Here is a 16,121-nt window from a genome sequence, read left to right on the forward strand (position 1 = left end):
AACCCAGGCCAGGTGAAGGATGCCTCCTGGCGTCCCACAGCCTGTGTTCCCACCATCCTCTCCAGGTGTCAAGGCATCCATCACACAGGGTTGCCATAAACTGGGTCAGGTTAATCTTTGCATTCCCTTTACCAGCTGGGAGCAGATTGGAACGGTTCACAAGTGTTGGAAAGAAAAAGGGACAGGAGAGAGGGGACACCCCAGTGAGCGAGAGAGTGCAAGATCCCTTTGCACTCCCCCACCCTCCACCAGACACCAGGTCGGGATCCAGGGCAGGGCCAGCTTTACTGGTTTGGGGTGGGGATGGGGAAGGGACCTGCAGAAGCACCGTCTATAGCCTCCAGGGCAACTGAAAGTCCTCGGGTTCCAGCGGACTGCAATGGGTCGCCTCCACGTTTTTGAGGTGCTTGCGCGCCAGGAATAGCGCGAGCTGCCGCCGCCGCCGCGGGCTCAGACCCTGGCCCACTAGCCAGGGGAAGGCTAGCCCATGCGACCCCCAGGTCTCCTCGTCCTCCTGCTGGTCCTCGCAGCGCGTGAGGTAGGAGCGCAGCAGGGATAGGCACCACTCGTCGTCCACGCGGTAGCGCGCATAGAAGGCGGCCTCTTGCGCCAGGCTGCCGGCGCGCAGCCAGCGGGTCACGATAGCGAGGCCCTCGCGCGCCATCACAGCGGGGTAGCGGTGCTGCAGCAGGCGCAGGAGCAGCTCGTTGCCGCGGTTGCCCTCCACGACGCCCGACGGCAGGGGGCGCAGGTGGCCCGAGGTGCTAACCACCTCGTCCTGTGTGCGCCGGAGCAGCAGCACCGGCCCAGGGTAGCGACACAGCTGCTCCGCCACGTTGAGATTGAAGTGCTCACGCACCGTGCGCACCACCAGCCCTTTCCAGCTGTGGGGCATGACCTTCAGCGCCAGCGGCACGAGATCGTCGAAGGTGGCATCAAGCACAAGTGCGCCCAGCTCCGGGTACGTCATGGTGGCCCACGTGGCCGTGAAGCCGCCAATAGACCAGCCATAGACCACCACGTGTGTGGGCGGGAAGTGCAGGCGGTGCAGCGCGTACTTGACAACCACGTCCATGGCATTGGCATCATGCTGAGGGAACGGCGCGCCCGTGCTGCCCCCGAAGCCCGGGTGGTTCCAGCCCAGCACCGAGTAGCCGGCCTCCAGCGGCGCCGATAGGCAGCCCATTTCGTAGAAGCCGGCGTTGCCCTCGCAGCAGATGACCAGGCGCAGGCCTCGGCCGTGGCTGCCCGGGTGCTGGCGGCGGTCCATGAACATGGTGTCGATCTCGTTGCCGTCACAGGCCACCAGCTTGGCGCGCCGGCCGCGGTAGCGCTCCACCAGGCGCTCCTGGCCTTGCTGCAGCAGCGGCAGCAGCGCACGCGTCATCAGGAACATGGAGCCGGGGTACACAAGCCAACGGCCCAGCGAGTGGGCCAGCGCGTAGCTGGCGAGCTGGCTGGGCAGCTCGCGGATCTGCTGCAGGAGGCACTGCGCCTGGCTGCGCGCCGCGCGCGGCGGCCGAACCAGCGAGTCCTCGCCCAGCGCTGCGCCCCTCAGTAGCCACACGCCCGCAGCGGCCGCAGCGCACGTCAGCGCGCGGTGACTGCTGCCGCTCCCGGCGGCGGCGCGCACGTCATCCCAGCGGAAGTCCACCGGCCAGCCGCGGAAGTTGTAGGTGTAGTTGGCTGTCAGATAGATCTTGAACACGTGCACCAGCGCTTTCACGAAGCAGACCACGCACATGGACACGAGGCCTTGAGTGCTGACCGAGCCCTAAGACCCAGTCGCCGGCCCGGGGTCGCGGTGGCGGTGGGAGGCCCAGGCCCGGCCCAGCGGGCGGCGGCAGGGGTGGGGGCGCCCTAGGCCGCCTCAGGACATGTCTTTTTGGGGCTTGGCCCTCGTGGCTTCTGTGACCTGGGCCTGCCGGGGCCCAGGGGAGTCGGCCTCTGCCTGCCTTGGGCCAGCTTTGTGAGTCACCGTTGCCTGGGGAGAGACCCGTGATGGGCGCACAAAGGGTTCGAAGGCGTGGTGGACCCCTGCCCCCCGCCCCCTGGGACACAGCCTCAGGACCTCGGCGTGGCCACACCCTCAACAGGCCTTCTCTGACCCGAATCCCGAATCCCGAGGTTTCATTAGCCTCTCACCTAAGGGCAAGCACACCTCCACCCAAGCCTGAACAGCGCCCCTCCCCTTCCTCCCTGACTGTAGGTGGACATGGGTCTCACTGAGAAAAATGCAGGGCCGCCCACCACCTTGAACCAGCTTGCGGTGGGAACCACCCGCTCACCTTCGAAGGTACCCAACCCTGCTGGGAGAGGGACCAGAGGCAGGAGGAAGCAGCCCTGGGGATCAGGCTGTCAGTCTGAAAAGGCTGCATGGGCCCCAGCTGCCCCATAAGCAGGGTGAGGGAGAGGGGAGTGGTTTGGGGGAGCAGTTCTCTGCCCAGCACTCCAGGGGCAGGGGCAAAGCTCAGGAAGTCCCTGGGGGAGCAGTGGAGGCTGGCTGTTGGGGCTCTTTGCTCACTGCCTGCACCCCAGCCCTCCGCACCTTCTTTCCCAGGAAGGGGTGAGTGCAGGCTGGAAACCCCCGCCTGTTCTGCATCCTCTTTCCACTGGAGCCTGCAGAGGCAATGACCTTCTCCAGGTGGGTCCTTCCTGGCCAGTGTTCCTCATTTTGAGCCCCCGGTTGAGCCTTCCTCCCCCAGAAACCACCCCACAAGCTGTCCCTTCCTCTTTTCTGGAGGGCTTTATTGGGTTCTCCTTTCTGTCCTGCACTAGTGAGAGCTGGCCCACCTGAAGGGGACGAGACAGAGTCCCTGTGGGCAGGGAGGCAGGGAAGAGCCAGGCTCCAGGGGTCCCTTCAACAGTTGCATGGACCTAAAACCCAGCCCACTCCTTGGAACCCAGGAGGCCCAGAGCCCAGACCTCTGGGGAGGGGCTCCAGGCCCAAGTTCGCTCTGCTTTAATGCTCTGTGCAGCTGAGTTGGAGGCATTGCTGGCCCAGTGAGCCCCCACCTGGCTTGGAAGCAGAGCTGAGGATCACTGCTGTCCTTTGGGGTTTGTGGGCAGGAGGGGTCAATGGGCAGTGAGTGAGCTGAGAGGGTTGAATGTCCATCCTCCACCCCCATTGCCAGGTAAAATACAGAAAACCCAGTTAAAGTTCAATTTCAAGCAAACAACCAAAGCTTTCTGAGTATAAGTATGTCCTAAACATTGCATGGAACATATTCATATGAAAATATTGCTTATCTGAAGTTCAACTCTAACTGGATATCCTGTTTTTTTGCTAAATCTGGAAACTCTACCCCCAGGACGCCTCCCCCCAGGCTCTGAGGTCCAGATCTTCCTGATCATCCAGCTCCTATCCCACTCTGGGGTATTTCACTCATCAGTTAGGTCCTGAGACCTGAGAGGGTGGCCCAGGGTCCATTGTCCCCCTGGGCAAGGGCTCCACTCCTATTCCTTCTGCCCCGTAACCACCTCGCCTCTCTCCTGCGTCTTGGGTGGCAGCAGGGGCAGTGGGGGAACCTGGGTCAGGTGATGGGCAGAGCTGTCTAGGGGGGTGGGTGATCCTGGCCGTCCTGAGCTGTCTACCCGGCCCTGAGGTCAGAGGTAGAGATGGGACCTTGAGGAGGATGTGGGCATTTCCTCTCCTAGGAACCTCTTTCATAAACTCATATCATAGCATGGTGGGTGGGGGGACAGTGCAGACTCAGAGGCTCCAGATTCATCTTGTGAGCCCTCAGGAGCGACCCCAGCAGCAGACCAGAGGCCCTGTGGCGTCCTCAGTCCGAGTCCCGGCAGACACAGAGGATGCAGTGGGGTGTACTGCAGGATGGTCCTGCAAAGACAGGTGGGGTGTGGAGGAGCAGCGCCCTTCTGGGGGCAGCCTCCCATCTTGGTTGGAAATAGAGGCTTTCCTTTGGCCAGGCCCACCTGCCTGCCCTTGGCTCCCCTGGAGGAGCAGGAAGCTCAGAGGAGAGGGAGCAGCCAGAGACTGGATTCTAGGGGGCAGAGGTGAGCAGGCTGGAGCTGCTGACCCTGCCCCCAGAGCCCTTAACCTGTGTCTGGCCTGAGCCCTGACCCCCAGCCCAGCCCCAGCCCACGGGAGCCCAAATGCCCCAGAACCACCAGCTCTGTTGAGACAGGAAGGCACATGACAAGAAAGGAGCCCTCCTCCAGCTGTCTCCTCTCCAGGAGACCCCACTGGACTGGACCAGCTGTAGCCACAGTGGCCTCTTGTGTCCCGGTTGCTCAGGGAAGGTGGAGTTGTGAACCCAGCAGTGTTCACCCAGCAGTGGCCCAGAGGCCACCCAGCAGTGTCCACCAGATGACATCTGAGCATGCACTCTCCCCCACCCCCTCAGCCTGGGTTGGCTGGGCTCTCTGACCTCTGGCCTCCGCCGTGCAGGGCTCCCGCCCTCCCCCGCTGAGCAGGGCTCCCTCCTGGCCAGTTCTGCTCAGCTTCCCCAGAGGCCCTGATATAGGCTGCCAACCTCAGGGAAGGAAGGAAGGAGAGAGAGAAAACCAGTCCCAGAGGCTGGAGCGGCGAGGGTGGAATCAGCCCTCACAGGGGCATCCAGGCTCTGAGGCAGCACTGTCCTTGGGAAAGCTGCCGCTGCCCCGCAGGAGGGGAGCTGAGTCTGCACAAACGCCTCTGCTCAGGAAATGGGGTGCAGGGAAGGTGGGGGGTGGCTGGGAGCCTGAGGCCAGGAGGGGACGCTTCCTGGCGGATGCGGGGTCAGAGGAGGGCGGAAATGGCCAAGACAGCTGCTGAACATCTGGAGTCACAGAGTTACCGGCGCCCTCACGGATGGCGGGGTTTGTGGGGAGCCATGCACGCCCACACCCTCTCCTGCCTTCCTGCAGGTCTCAGCCTCCCTTCCCACTGCCCCCCTGTCAGGGTAAAGAAGCCACCCCTGGGGGCTGCACTGTGCACAGGCCACACATAGCCTGGCTCCCGAGATGGTCCCCAGGGTCCCCTGCACAACTAGGAATGTCACCTCACATTCCAGGTACAGTATCACTGCTGGCTGGGAGCCCCTGGAGGTGGGCCCATCCTTCCCAATGCTGCAGCCTGCCCACAGGCTTTGATGTAAGGTGCCGGCTACACGATGTTATTCAGTGTCTCATGGGCTCGCTGCCATGAGTCATGCAGGGCACAGGAAAGGTAACAGTCCTTACCAGTCTCCTCTCTGGTACCCAGAGACCATAACCTTCTCTTCTTGCCCACAGACATGCCCACCCACAGGCCCGGCTAGTGGGGTATTTTATCATGTGCCCGTTCCTGGGCAGTTGGCCTTCCTCATGAGCATCACTGCATGCCTGCAAATGCCAGCAGCCACTCCTCCCCACATGAGACACTAATGCCCCAGTGCCCCCTCTGCTGGTGGGGACCCAGGTTTCCAGATCTTTCCCTTCAGACGTGGCTGCCAGCAGCACCCTTGCCCAGGACCCTGCCTCTCAGGGCTTTTTCACCACACCAGAATCCTAACAGTGTGCCTCGGGGTGGCCCATGCCTTGGGGGATGCCAGATTGCTTTTCCAAAAGCTTGTGCTGGCCTGAGTCATGTAGGGAGCTCCCCAGCATGGCCAGGAGTGTGGTGGTTCAGTATTTGCCAGTCTGTGTATCTATAAGTTTTATTAATGTTGACTGATCCTGACCAGCTGACCAGGCACCAGGAGCCATTCCATCAGTCAGGCAATCCAGCCCTGCTTTTTGCCTGCTGTCCCTGGGAGGCTCCTCACCTGTGGGACCAGCCCCCAGACTGGCCAGCCTCTCTCATGGTGGCCAGATGGAAACCATGGCCTGGATCTCAGCCAGCCGTGGCTCTGGCAAGGGGAGATTATGCAGGTTGGGGGTGATGGAAAGAATGGGGTACAAGGCAGGTTTTGGGGGTTGGGGTGGTACGTTTTCAGCATGGGCCCCTGAAAACCAGTGGTGGTGGTGGGAAAGGGGAGTGGAGGGCCTGAGATGGCGCCTCATCCACTTGCCCCAGGCGCCTCCCCAGCTGGAGCCCTGGTCCCCACACGTAGAGTCCCTCCTGAGGACTCAGACTCTGTGGTGGGGCGGGCCCAGATCCCCAGAGGGCACAGAAGTTGCCTCTCCTTCCTGGTTCCTCCACACAGAACTATCAACATTTTTCTCCTGGTGGTGAGACAGAATGGGGGCGGTGTCTCCAAAGGGGTGGCCCAGGCAGAGGTCCTTGAGAACTGGAGGGAGCTGGAGTCTCCACCCCAGCACTGGTCACCTCTTCCTGCTGCCCCAGGGGTGTGGCAGTTCCTCTTTGGAAACTGTTACTGGGAAGCCCCCATTCCACCCCCAGCAGCATCCTGGGTCTCAGCAGTCACCCCAAGAGTAAAGAAGCTGGAAGGGTGGTGGGAGGGGTGGGGTCTCAGGAGCTGAGCCCTCAGCTCTCCTCTGAAGAGCAGGAAACAGCCTGGGCATGGAGAGGGTAGGGGTAGCCATCCTTAGGCCTAAGGGTGGCCTTAGGCCATCCTTCCTGGGGTGGGGTCTCCCACCTGCCTGAATGGGTGGGCTGAAGCAGACTTCTGCTTAGGCCAGGTGTCAGGGCTGGGGGCTCACTAGTGGGGCTCCTTCATGAGCCCTCCACTACAGCCCAGATGGAGGAGGAGGGGAAGAGTCTGGAGACTGGGGGAGGGGCACAAATCCAGTCCAGAGTGGGCAGGACCCTGCAAGGCCCCCGAGGACGCTGGATGGGGTCTCCGCAAGGGTCCGCTCAGTCTGTCTGGGCACACGGCAGGGGGAGGGGGCTGTTCTTGGGCTGCACTGCTGGGAGCGGCTGGAGCGGATCTAGGTTACAGCCCTCTCGGCTCCTTCTAAGTCTCTTGTGCAGATTAAAAATGGCAACTGTCCTGGAGCTGACCCCAGGGGACCCTGGAAGTTTCCTCCCCCACTTGCGCACAGGCACTCTCTGTTCTCAAAGTCTGCTGCTCCCGGCTGTGGCTCCCCCACCCCTCTCACTTCTCGGGTCCCTGGGGAGCTGGCTCGAGGTCAAGCCCACCGCAGCCCAGCCAGCCCACCTCCGTGGAGGGTGGGGGCAGGGCTGCTCCAGGGCCCAGACAGGCAAGCCCTTCTTCCCTCTGTCCCCTCCCCTCCCAGCTGCCCCCGCTTCAGGCAGGAAAGTGGGGCGAGAAGGGAGGGGTGACTGGGGAGAAAGGAAAGGCTGTCCACCGCAACCCCTCAGCTCAGCCAGGGCCCTGAGGAGTCCAGGAGAGGTGCCCCCGACTTTGGTTCCTGAGGTTTCTCTGGGGGGGGGCTGCACTCCAGGGTGAGCCCACTTGGACCCCACACACAACATACACCACCAGGGCATCTCCACCCCAGGCATCCAGGCCCCAGGACAGGATCTGGGGCCAGGAGAGTGTCTGGGCCTTTACCCCGAGCCCACCCAGGAAGGCAGTGGGGTGGGGAGGACACAGAAGCAGAGGGGCCCCTTATTCCCCCTTCCTGTCCCCCGCCCCCCCCCCACACACTGCCTGTCCTGGGGATATAACCGCAGGGCTGCCCACCCAGCGCTTTGAAGCTGCTGGAGCAGGACTCGGCTGCTCCTGCGCCCGGCCCGCCCCTCCGGCTGGGCTGCGTGGGAGCCGGGAGTGACCACAGGGCCGCCAGTGGCCTTTGAAGTGCTGGGGCGAGGCTGCAGGAAGTGGGCGGTAGCCCACCCAGGTCCTAGGCGCCCCCCACCAGAGGACTGTAGCCCCTGCCTATGGGGCCCATGCACTAGCCACCTGGGTTGCCAAGATGTACGCTGGTGACTTGGGGAATTGGGGGCCAAGGAAGGGAGGGGCTGCCAAGCTGCCACCTCCCCAGCCTCTGGCGCCCAGCCCCCATTTTGCCCAGGCTCCCTGGGGGAAGTGATGGGGCCAGGATTGGTCCTGCTCCCTGAGCTAAAAATAGTGGGGCTTGGGCTGGGTGGAAACCCCCCTGGCGGGGGAGGAAGGAGCAGGGCCACAGGGCTGGGGCCTCAGGGAGTGAGACTGGGCAGGAAATGCCCGGGCACCCTCCATGGCAAAGCCCCCTGGAAAGTCCGAGGCAGTGCCTGGGACCCGCGCGGGCTGGAGTCTCTCAAATCCCTTGGGCTGTGATGACCGCTGTCTGGGCCTTGCCTGGTGTCCTGCCTTGGATTCCAGGAGGCCCAGAGGAAGCTAGTTCACCTCCTGTGTGCCTGATGATGAACTGAATCACTGGCCTCCAATCCCCCCTTCACTTTCTCAACAGGGACTATTCACAAAGGGTCTGCTACAAAGTGGCTGGGGACAGGGCAGTCTACCTCTGCCCCCAGCGTGCTTGCTGGGGAGAAGTAAGGGCTTAGTGTGAAGAAGGGCTTTTCAGCAGGGAACACCCAGTGGTCGCCCACCTGGAGTGGGAAGGGCAGGAGAGTGGGCAGGCGCTGAGACCAGGAAAGTGGCGAGTTCACTGTGAGTTAGACTGTGTGCGGGGGCCTGGCCTTGGGAGGGGCTTAGGGCTGAAGGGAACTTGGCATCTTGGAGGAATAAAAGTGAGACCAGTGTGGCTGGAACCCAGGAGCAAGGGCAGAAATGAGGACAGGAAAGGGGGAGGGAGATCATGTAGGGTGTGGTTGACTGTGGAGAGGGGTTTGAGAGGAAGCCACTACTCAGAAGCCAATGAGAGTGTCTAGGGGACACTCAGCAGGAATGTTCCAGACTCAGGAACATTTCTGAGTGGTCTCTGCTTTGCGGAGGAGGCCTGGAGGCAGGCTTGGGGCTCAAGCTGGAGGAAGGTTCCAGAAGGCAGGGAGGCCAGCAAGGAGGGTGGGGAGTAGGCAGGGCATAGTGGCCTGGGAGGAATGTAGGCAGACCAGGTGTGTCCAGGGTCTGCTGGTGGATTCTCTGGTAGAGAGCAGCCCCTTAGGTGAAAGCAAGGAGAGAGAGAAGCCAGGAGAGGATGGGGATGCTAACACTTGTGGTATTTTTGAGAGAAAATATGAAATCTAAATAGGATAAGACAGAAGCCAAAGAGAAGGGAGGCCGAGTGTTTGGGAGAAAAGAGGGTTGCTCCTAGGAGGTGAGATGTCACAGCTGTGGGCAGTCTGGGTGCGGCCATATTGGGAGCCAGTAGGAAGAGTCGCTTCAGGATGGGTGTGCATTTGCCTGACAGCCTGCTCCAAGGTGTGACTCTGGCATGGGGGACTGGTGGTCTTGGAGGTGAGGAGGAGGAGACATTCGAAGAGGGACATTGCATCTCCAAGGAGGGTAAAGGAAGCTATTCTAAGCATCACCACCTCCATCAGCGCCAGCAGTCTGTCACTCTCCCCAACTGGTCACCTCCATCCCCATCATCACCTCCACCACCTTCAACGCCATCATCACTTCCCATCAGCATCACCAAACCCACCATTCCAGGCACCACCATTACTGCTTCATTCACTCACATGGTGGACAAATACCCGTGGCGAATACAGTCTTGGCACAGAGTTGCACTGGGCTCTGATCATGGCAGTGAGCAACACAGGAGACATCTCTCCCCCTGGGGAGCTCACAGCCTGGTGGGGTAGAGCAAAAACAGACACATACAAAGACTTAGAAAACCAGCATCAGAAGGATCCTGCAATCCCACTCCTGGGCATTTACCCCAAAGCAATGCAACATGCTCACACTTAGGGCTGTCTTCAGATTCATAGCAGCATCGGTCACATGCCCCACACTGGAAAACCCCAAATGTCTGTCAGCTGGTGAATGGAAAGAGGAGTGGATGGCTGATGCACAGAATGAGAAAGGAGCCAGGTCCAGAAGACCCCTTCCTTCTTGGCTTTGTTTATGTGAAATCCCAGGAAAGACAAAACTACAGTGACAGCAGATCGGTGGTGGGCAGCGCTGGTGGGGGCAGAGTGAGCACCAAGAGGCTGAGCTGTTGCTGCTGATGGGAATGTTCTATACTGTAATAGTGTGGGTGGTTGGTTACATGATAAGTTTGTCAAAATTCATCAAATTGTACATTTCATATGGGGGAATATCATTGTATGTAAATTATACTCCAATAAAGCCTAATTTTTTACAAAGAGGTAAAGACTGAGTTGAATCAGAATCAAGGGAACCTAAGGCAGGTGATAGGGAAGGCGCCAAGGGCGGGGATGGTAAGAGCTGCTTTTGGTCTTGGCTCCTTGGCAGAGGGGTCGTTCCTCTTGGGTCCTGAGCAAAGTCCCATTGGTGATTTTATTTTATTTTCCCATTGGTGATTTTAATTCAGTGGAGCAGAAGCAGATCCAGACTCAAACTGTGTGTTGAGGGGACTCTTCTTCATAGACTGTTTTACCTGCTTCCCACCCAAGGAACCAGAACCAGCTGGCAGGTGCGTCAGGGAATGGCCAGCCGGCACTTATGTTGGACTCACCCTAGCCAGCCTGGATGTGGTGACTTCCTAGGACCCTCAGCTCCCAGACTAATGGACTGCCAGCCACGGGCTGATGGTGCCAGTTTGGGGGCCATACTCTGCTGCTTTGCTGTAGGAGGGGGAGGGGTGCAGGGGTCTCTGTGGCCTTCACCCCAGCTCAACTGTCTATGAGCTTCTTGTCCTGGGATGGGTCAGCGTGAAATCTGGCCTCTAGGGCAGTGGGCCCCAGATTCATCTGGAGGAGTCGGTTCCTCCATGGGGGTGGGCTCCCCACAGTGCAAGTAACAGTGCCCCCAGGCCTGCTCCTTTCTCCTGTGCTCTGTGGGGCTCCCTGAGAAGGGGCCCTGGGCCTGGAGCCACCGGGGGTGGGGGTGGGGGCAGGTCCACATCCTGCCTGGCCCAGAGGGCCCTGGGCGGGGGGCGGGGGGATCAGGGACCAGGGTGTTTCATTGGTGCTGCGTATGCTGTCTTCATTTATGAAGCAACTTGGACTGGCCATCAGGGCGCTGGCCCATCTTGGAACTGGTGAGACCCAGGCCCCAGTGACCTTTTCCCCCCGTGGCCTTGACTGGGGCTGGGAACCTCCGGCCTGGCGTCCTGTGTCCTGCCAAGAGGATGTCCTGTCCTCCAGGCTGGCTCTCCGCCCTCCTCCATCCCTCCGGGGCCTCCAGGGGTAGCAGTGGGGGTGCGGGGGTGGAGGGGACTTGGAAACCAGCCAGCTGCGCCCCCACTGGTGGGTCCCAAGCCCCATCTGTCCTCCTGGCTCCCTCCTCCCCTGGACCCGGATGCAGGGGACAGAGGCCCCCAGTTCAGCACCTGGGGTTTTCCAGGACACACTCCAGTTCCCCTGCGGGGTGGGGGGATGGCTGCTCCAGGGAACAAAGGCCCGGGGAGGAGAGGGGAAGTGGGGAGCAGGGCTAGGAAGAGGAGGCTCTGAGACCACAGCTCCGTGGGCTGCCGCCCCCTTCCCGCTCTCGGGTTTCCTGTCCTGAGCAGCACGAGGGCCAGAGTGTGGGGGAAGAGGGTGCAAGTCTGCTATGGCTTCAGTCACAGGGCTGCTCCCCATCCTGGGGGAGGATGAGGTGGAGTGAGGCCTCTTGGGTGGGAAGGTGACAAGAGGCCCCTGGAGCTCAGGCCCCGCCAGCTTCAGGAAAAGTGGCTGGTACATGGGGGCTGAGCACCCTTCCTGCAGGGCCCACCCCCCATCAGTCTAGAATGTGGCTTGCAGGTCCTCCTGCACCCCAGCATCTGTTCTGTGTCTGCCCGTGTTGTGCCTATATGTGTGTGTGTCTGCCTGTGTGTGTATCTGCACATGTGTATATCTGCATGTGTGTCTGCACGTGTGTGTCTGCCTGTGTGTGCCTGTGTGTGTGTGCACCCATGTTTGTGTGTCTGCCTGTGTGTCTGCCTGTCTGTGTGTCTGCCTGTGTGTGAGTCTGTCTGTGCGTGTCTGCCTGTGCGTGTGTAATGTGTGCCTATGTGTGTGTATGTCTGCCTGTGTCTCTGCACTTGTGTCTGCCTTTGTGTCTACACGTGTGTGTCTGCCTGTGTGTGTGTCTGCCTGTGTGTGTGTCCATCTGTGTGTATTTCCAGGTGTCTGGGGAGGCTGAGAGACCATCTATTTGTCCCTCGAGTCTCTGTGCATCTAGCATGTTTCTAAGGATGTCCCTGGGCTGCGGCATGTATTTGCACTCACATGTGTATGTGTGTGTTTGACTGTATTCCAGGCATATGTGTGAATCTTGGGGTATCTGTGTGGCCTTCCTGTATGTCTGTATTTCTGGGGCAGAGTGCCGTTTCTCCTCTAAGGTCAAGAATGACCAGTTCCCCCAGGAAGCCTGGATCCCAGAAAGGGTGGGGGCAGGAAGGTAGCTGTTGGGTCTTCTCTCCCACCCCCCAGGTTCTGTCCACCTTCAGCAGCTCAGGCAAGTTAAAAATAGCCTTGGGGCCTCTGGAAGCGGAAGGGGTAGAGGCACCCGCAGGGGGAGGGTGCAGGGTGGGAGGCACCCCCGGCCCCTGCCAGCACGCCAAGGCCAGTCAGCCTGGCTCCAGCAGGGTGGGCCCCACATCTGTCCTCCCCACCTGCGAGGCTTTGGGACCCCCAACCTGGGGCTTCTCGGGTCCCTTGAGAAAGGCTGAGGAGGCCTGGGACAGTCAGCCTGGCCAGCCTCAGTCCCCACAGGCAGGAAGGGCCCCCGGGACCTGCCCAGCACCTGCCAGGGCTGCTTTCTCTGCCCTCGTACCCTCTCCTGGCCCCCACTTCCCTGGAGGCCCAGGTGGGAGGCTGGGGCAGGGAGGAATGAAGACCAACAGCCCCAGGGAAACATCTTCCGCTCAGAGAGAGGTCAGTGAGGATTTGGGGGGTTTCATATAACTTTTTATTGATGTACCGTATACATACCAAAAAGAACACATACCTTGAGTAAATATTTAATGCATGTTGTCACCAGCACCTGTAGCAAGACAGGACTCTGCCAGCCCAGGAGGTATGCTTGGACCCACTTTGCAGAAACCATCTCTCTTTAATACTATTGGCTCCACCTGTCCCGCCCATTTCGGAAGGTGTTTTCTTTTGGAAGTGAGGCTACAGTGGCTCTGGGAGTCACAGGTGGCCGTCCAGTGTCCCCTGTGTGACACCCTACATTTTGCATATATACTCTGTCACTGGTGGGCAGTGGGTTGTCCAGTTTGGGGCTGTTGAAAGAGGACGGCTTTGAACACTCTGGTAAATCTTTTTTGTGAACCTGAGCATGTATTTCCTTGGGCCCCCAGGACTGGAGTTGTGGTTTTGATGGCTGTAGTTCTGTCTGAGGGTCTGACAGGAGCCCTGTGGACACTCCCAGAAATGCTAGAATTTGCCCCTGATTTCAGAGAGTGTGCCCCCAGGGCTCCTGAGACTTGAGCCCTGGCTTAGGACCTCTCCATCTTGGGGTCTCTTTGTCCTTGACTGGGCTGGGCCTTAGGCTGGGGTCTCCTGGGCTGAAGTTGTCCTCCCCCCAGGAGGGCAGCGCCCGCGCACCCTCCACTTGGCCAGGCACGCCCAGAGGAGGCGCCCCATCCCGGAGGCCCACACCCACCCTTCCTTCCTCAGGAAAGCCTGTGGTCTGATAAGGCCTCCAAGCTCTGGTTTTCAAACCACCCCGGCACCAGGACCCCCAGGGGAGGAGAGAGCAGAGCTCCACGCAGCCCATGATGGCTGGGGGCCGGGGAACCGGGCTGTCACATTCCAAGACAGCTCCTGAAACAGACACCTGTGTGGCCACAGGGACAGGCTCTGAGGGTCCTGGCCGGGTGTGGGGGCTGTGAGGCAGGGGTGGTCAGACCAGGGGGAACACAAGCTCCTCCTGTTTCCTCCAGCAGCTCCAACCAGCCAGGGGCAGCCCCTTTCTCCAAAGCCCCAGGCCCCCTCCAGGCCCCTCCCCGGGCTTTCCCCTACCCTTCCCCTATCCTGGGTGTGTGGGGCTGAGGGCCCAGAGGAGGAAAACCACCCCGCAGTTCTCACATCCCAACCCAGGCAAATTCAGCAGCATCCCCGGGTGATGTTAGCCCAAATCTTGTCAGGAAGAAGATGCCCACAGGACACTCAAGACTGGAAACCACGACAGAAAGCCAGGAGCCCACTCTCAGCGCCCAGCTGGCACTGGCAACAGTCAAATGCCTGTGGTAACAGTGCCAAAAAGAAAGGCCTCACCTTCTGGGCCTCTCTGTGTCCCACCATCTTGCTCAGTCCACTTAGCAATGTCAGGTGGGTTCCTGAGGTGTGGACTGACTGCCCAGAGAATTAAGAGATTTACCCCAAATCACTCTGCGGGTACAGATTCTGGCCAGGCTGGCCCCTTAGGACCGAGGACATACAAGGAAATCAGACATGGCCATACCCTCAACAAGCACAGGGAGGGGGCAAAGGACAATCAGAAAGCGCAGGTGTTAGGGCCAAAGTGGGGCCCCGTCATGGCGGATCCTCTCCCTAAGCAAGGGTGGACAGTGGGGGGCAGGGTTGGAAGTGGGTCTTCAGGACAGCCGAGGGCCATCAGGTGGGTAGGAACAGGAGGGGCATTCCAGGCTGAGGGAACAGCAGGTGCAAAGGTGCAAAGGCCTGGGGGAGAAAAGCCATCATGTCTGGGTACTGGTGAGTGCAGCTGGCATTGGGCAAGACCAGAGAATGGACCCTGGTGTCCCATCCCTCAGCTGAGATGGGGAGAGAGTCCTGGGTGGGCTCTCAGAGTCTGAGATTGAGGCTGGTAGGAGAAGGGGGTCCCAGCCAGGGTGGCTCTCCAGGCACAGCTGTGGGAAGCCCCCACCACCAGGTGTCCTGAGGGTGTGGCTCTGCCCAGGCCCCTGCCCAAGTGACCTCTGAAACTCCAGTGAGCAGGAAAGAGGAGTGCCCTGCAGTCACCCTTCTGCCACATGGCCTCCCCTAATCCCAGTGCAGATGTGTCAGGCACCCTAGCCAGCTTCTGTCCTTCAAGGCCTCCCCGCCTCCATGGGGCACCTGCAGCCCTGGCCTCGCTCCGCAAACCTGCCGTGTCCACATCTGCTCTCGTGTCTGCCGTGAGCACGACACGTCTGCCGTGTCCACATCTGCTCTCGGCCTCCTGTCCTAAACAGGGACCCAACACTCGGCTGCCAGTCGGAGAGGCAGCAACCCCGCCCCCCACACCGCTCATCTACCATGTCTGTTCTACCCAGGGCTCAGCAGCTCTCATCCTAACCTCTCTGGATTCAGCCCGTCTCCTCTTCAAAAGTCTGTGACAGCACCTGATAGCCCATGGGAAACAACAGAAGCCCTCACCTGGTGGTCACCACGTGGCCCCAGGTGGCCTTGGAGGTCATCTCCCCAAAGGAGCACCTGGGCTCAGTCCAGCGAAGATTTCCCCTGCCTGACTCAGTCCGCACTCTGTCCATCTCTGCAGCTGCCTCTCCCACCCTCCCCATCCAGAGTGTGTTTCTATTCCATTTTTCTGTATTTATTTGTTTGTTTGGCTGTGTTAGGTCTTAGTTGTGGCATGTGGGCTTAGCTGCCCTGCAGCATGTGGGATCTTAGTTTCTCGACCAGGGATTGAACCCTCATCCCCTGCACTGGAAGGTGGACTCTCAACCACTGGACTACCAGGGAAGTCCCCAAGACTTGAGCAGGATCAGCTCTTCCCCAGTGTTCAGATTTGGCCCTGGTTCCCTCTGCAGAGAGCAAAGCAGGACACACACTCCCAGACGCTTCTGTACAAGCCTGAGCAGCCACCTAGGAATGAGCAAACACACAACCCAGACACACACGGACACTTGTGCACCAACATACACACATGGAGGAGCCCACAGACGTGTGCAAGCACACAGATGTGACAAAAGTTCATGGCAGCTGTCCAGAGAATAGCACTGGGCAGGCTTCAAGGCAGCGAGCTGGATTTCATGTAACTACTGCGGAGGGGGCTCCCCTCCAGCTGAGACAAGGTGCAGAAGGCTGGGTCTTGGGAGAATGGGCAGAAGGAGGAAAGTCACACAGGGCTGAGTGGAACAGCAAAACACTTGCTGGGACACAGCACGCTCAGCAATTTGACAGCACTGGGGTTTTCTGGGGGGGTCACACTGCACTGTATGCAGGCATCTTCGTTCCATAATGAGGGATCAGACCTGGGCCCCCTGCAGTGGAAGCAGTGTCTTGACCACTGGACAGCCAGGAAGTTCCCTACATTGGGACTTTTTGAGCAAAGACAGTGTAGGGGTTGGGGTCACCTTTGGGGACGTGGGGG

The 16,121-nt window shown here is 60.1% G+C and overlaps 1 protein-coding gene across 1 annotated transcript; it reads right to left on the reverse strand.

Annotated features, from left to right (window-relative positions):
• Positions 1-331: 331 nt before the first annotated feature.
• ABHD16B (abhydrolase domain containing 16B) lies at positions 332-1,744 on the reverse strand. The gene has a single exon (XM_052651145.1). It carries the CDS (start codon positions 1,742-1,744, stop codon positions 332-334), a length of 1,413 nt encoding a protein of 470 aa, XP_052507105.1.
• Between the last annotated feature and the right edge of the window lie 14,377 nt (positions 1,745-16,121).

The sequence above is a fragment of the Budorcas taxicolor genome, chromosome 13 (assembly GCF_023091745.1).
Source record: "Budorcas taxicolor isolate Tak-1 chromosome 13, Takin1.1, whole genome shotgun sequence".
Taxonomy (NCBI): Eukaryota; Metazoa; Chordata; class Mammalia; order Artiodactyla; family Bovidae; genus Budorcas; species Budorcas taxicolor.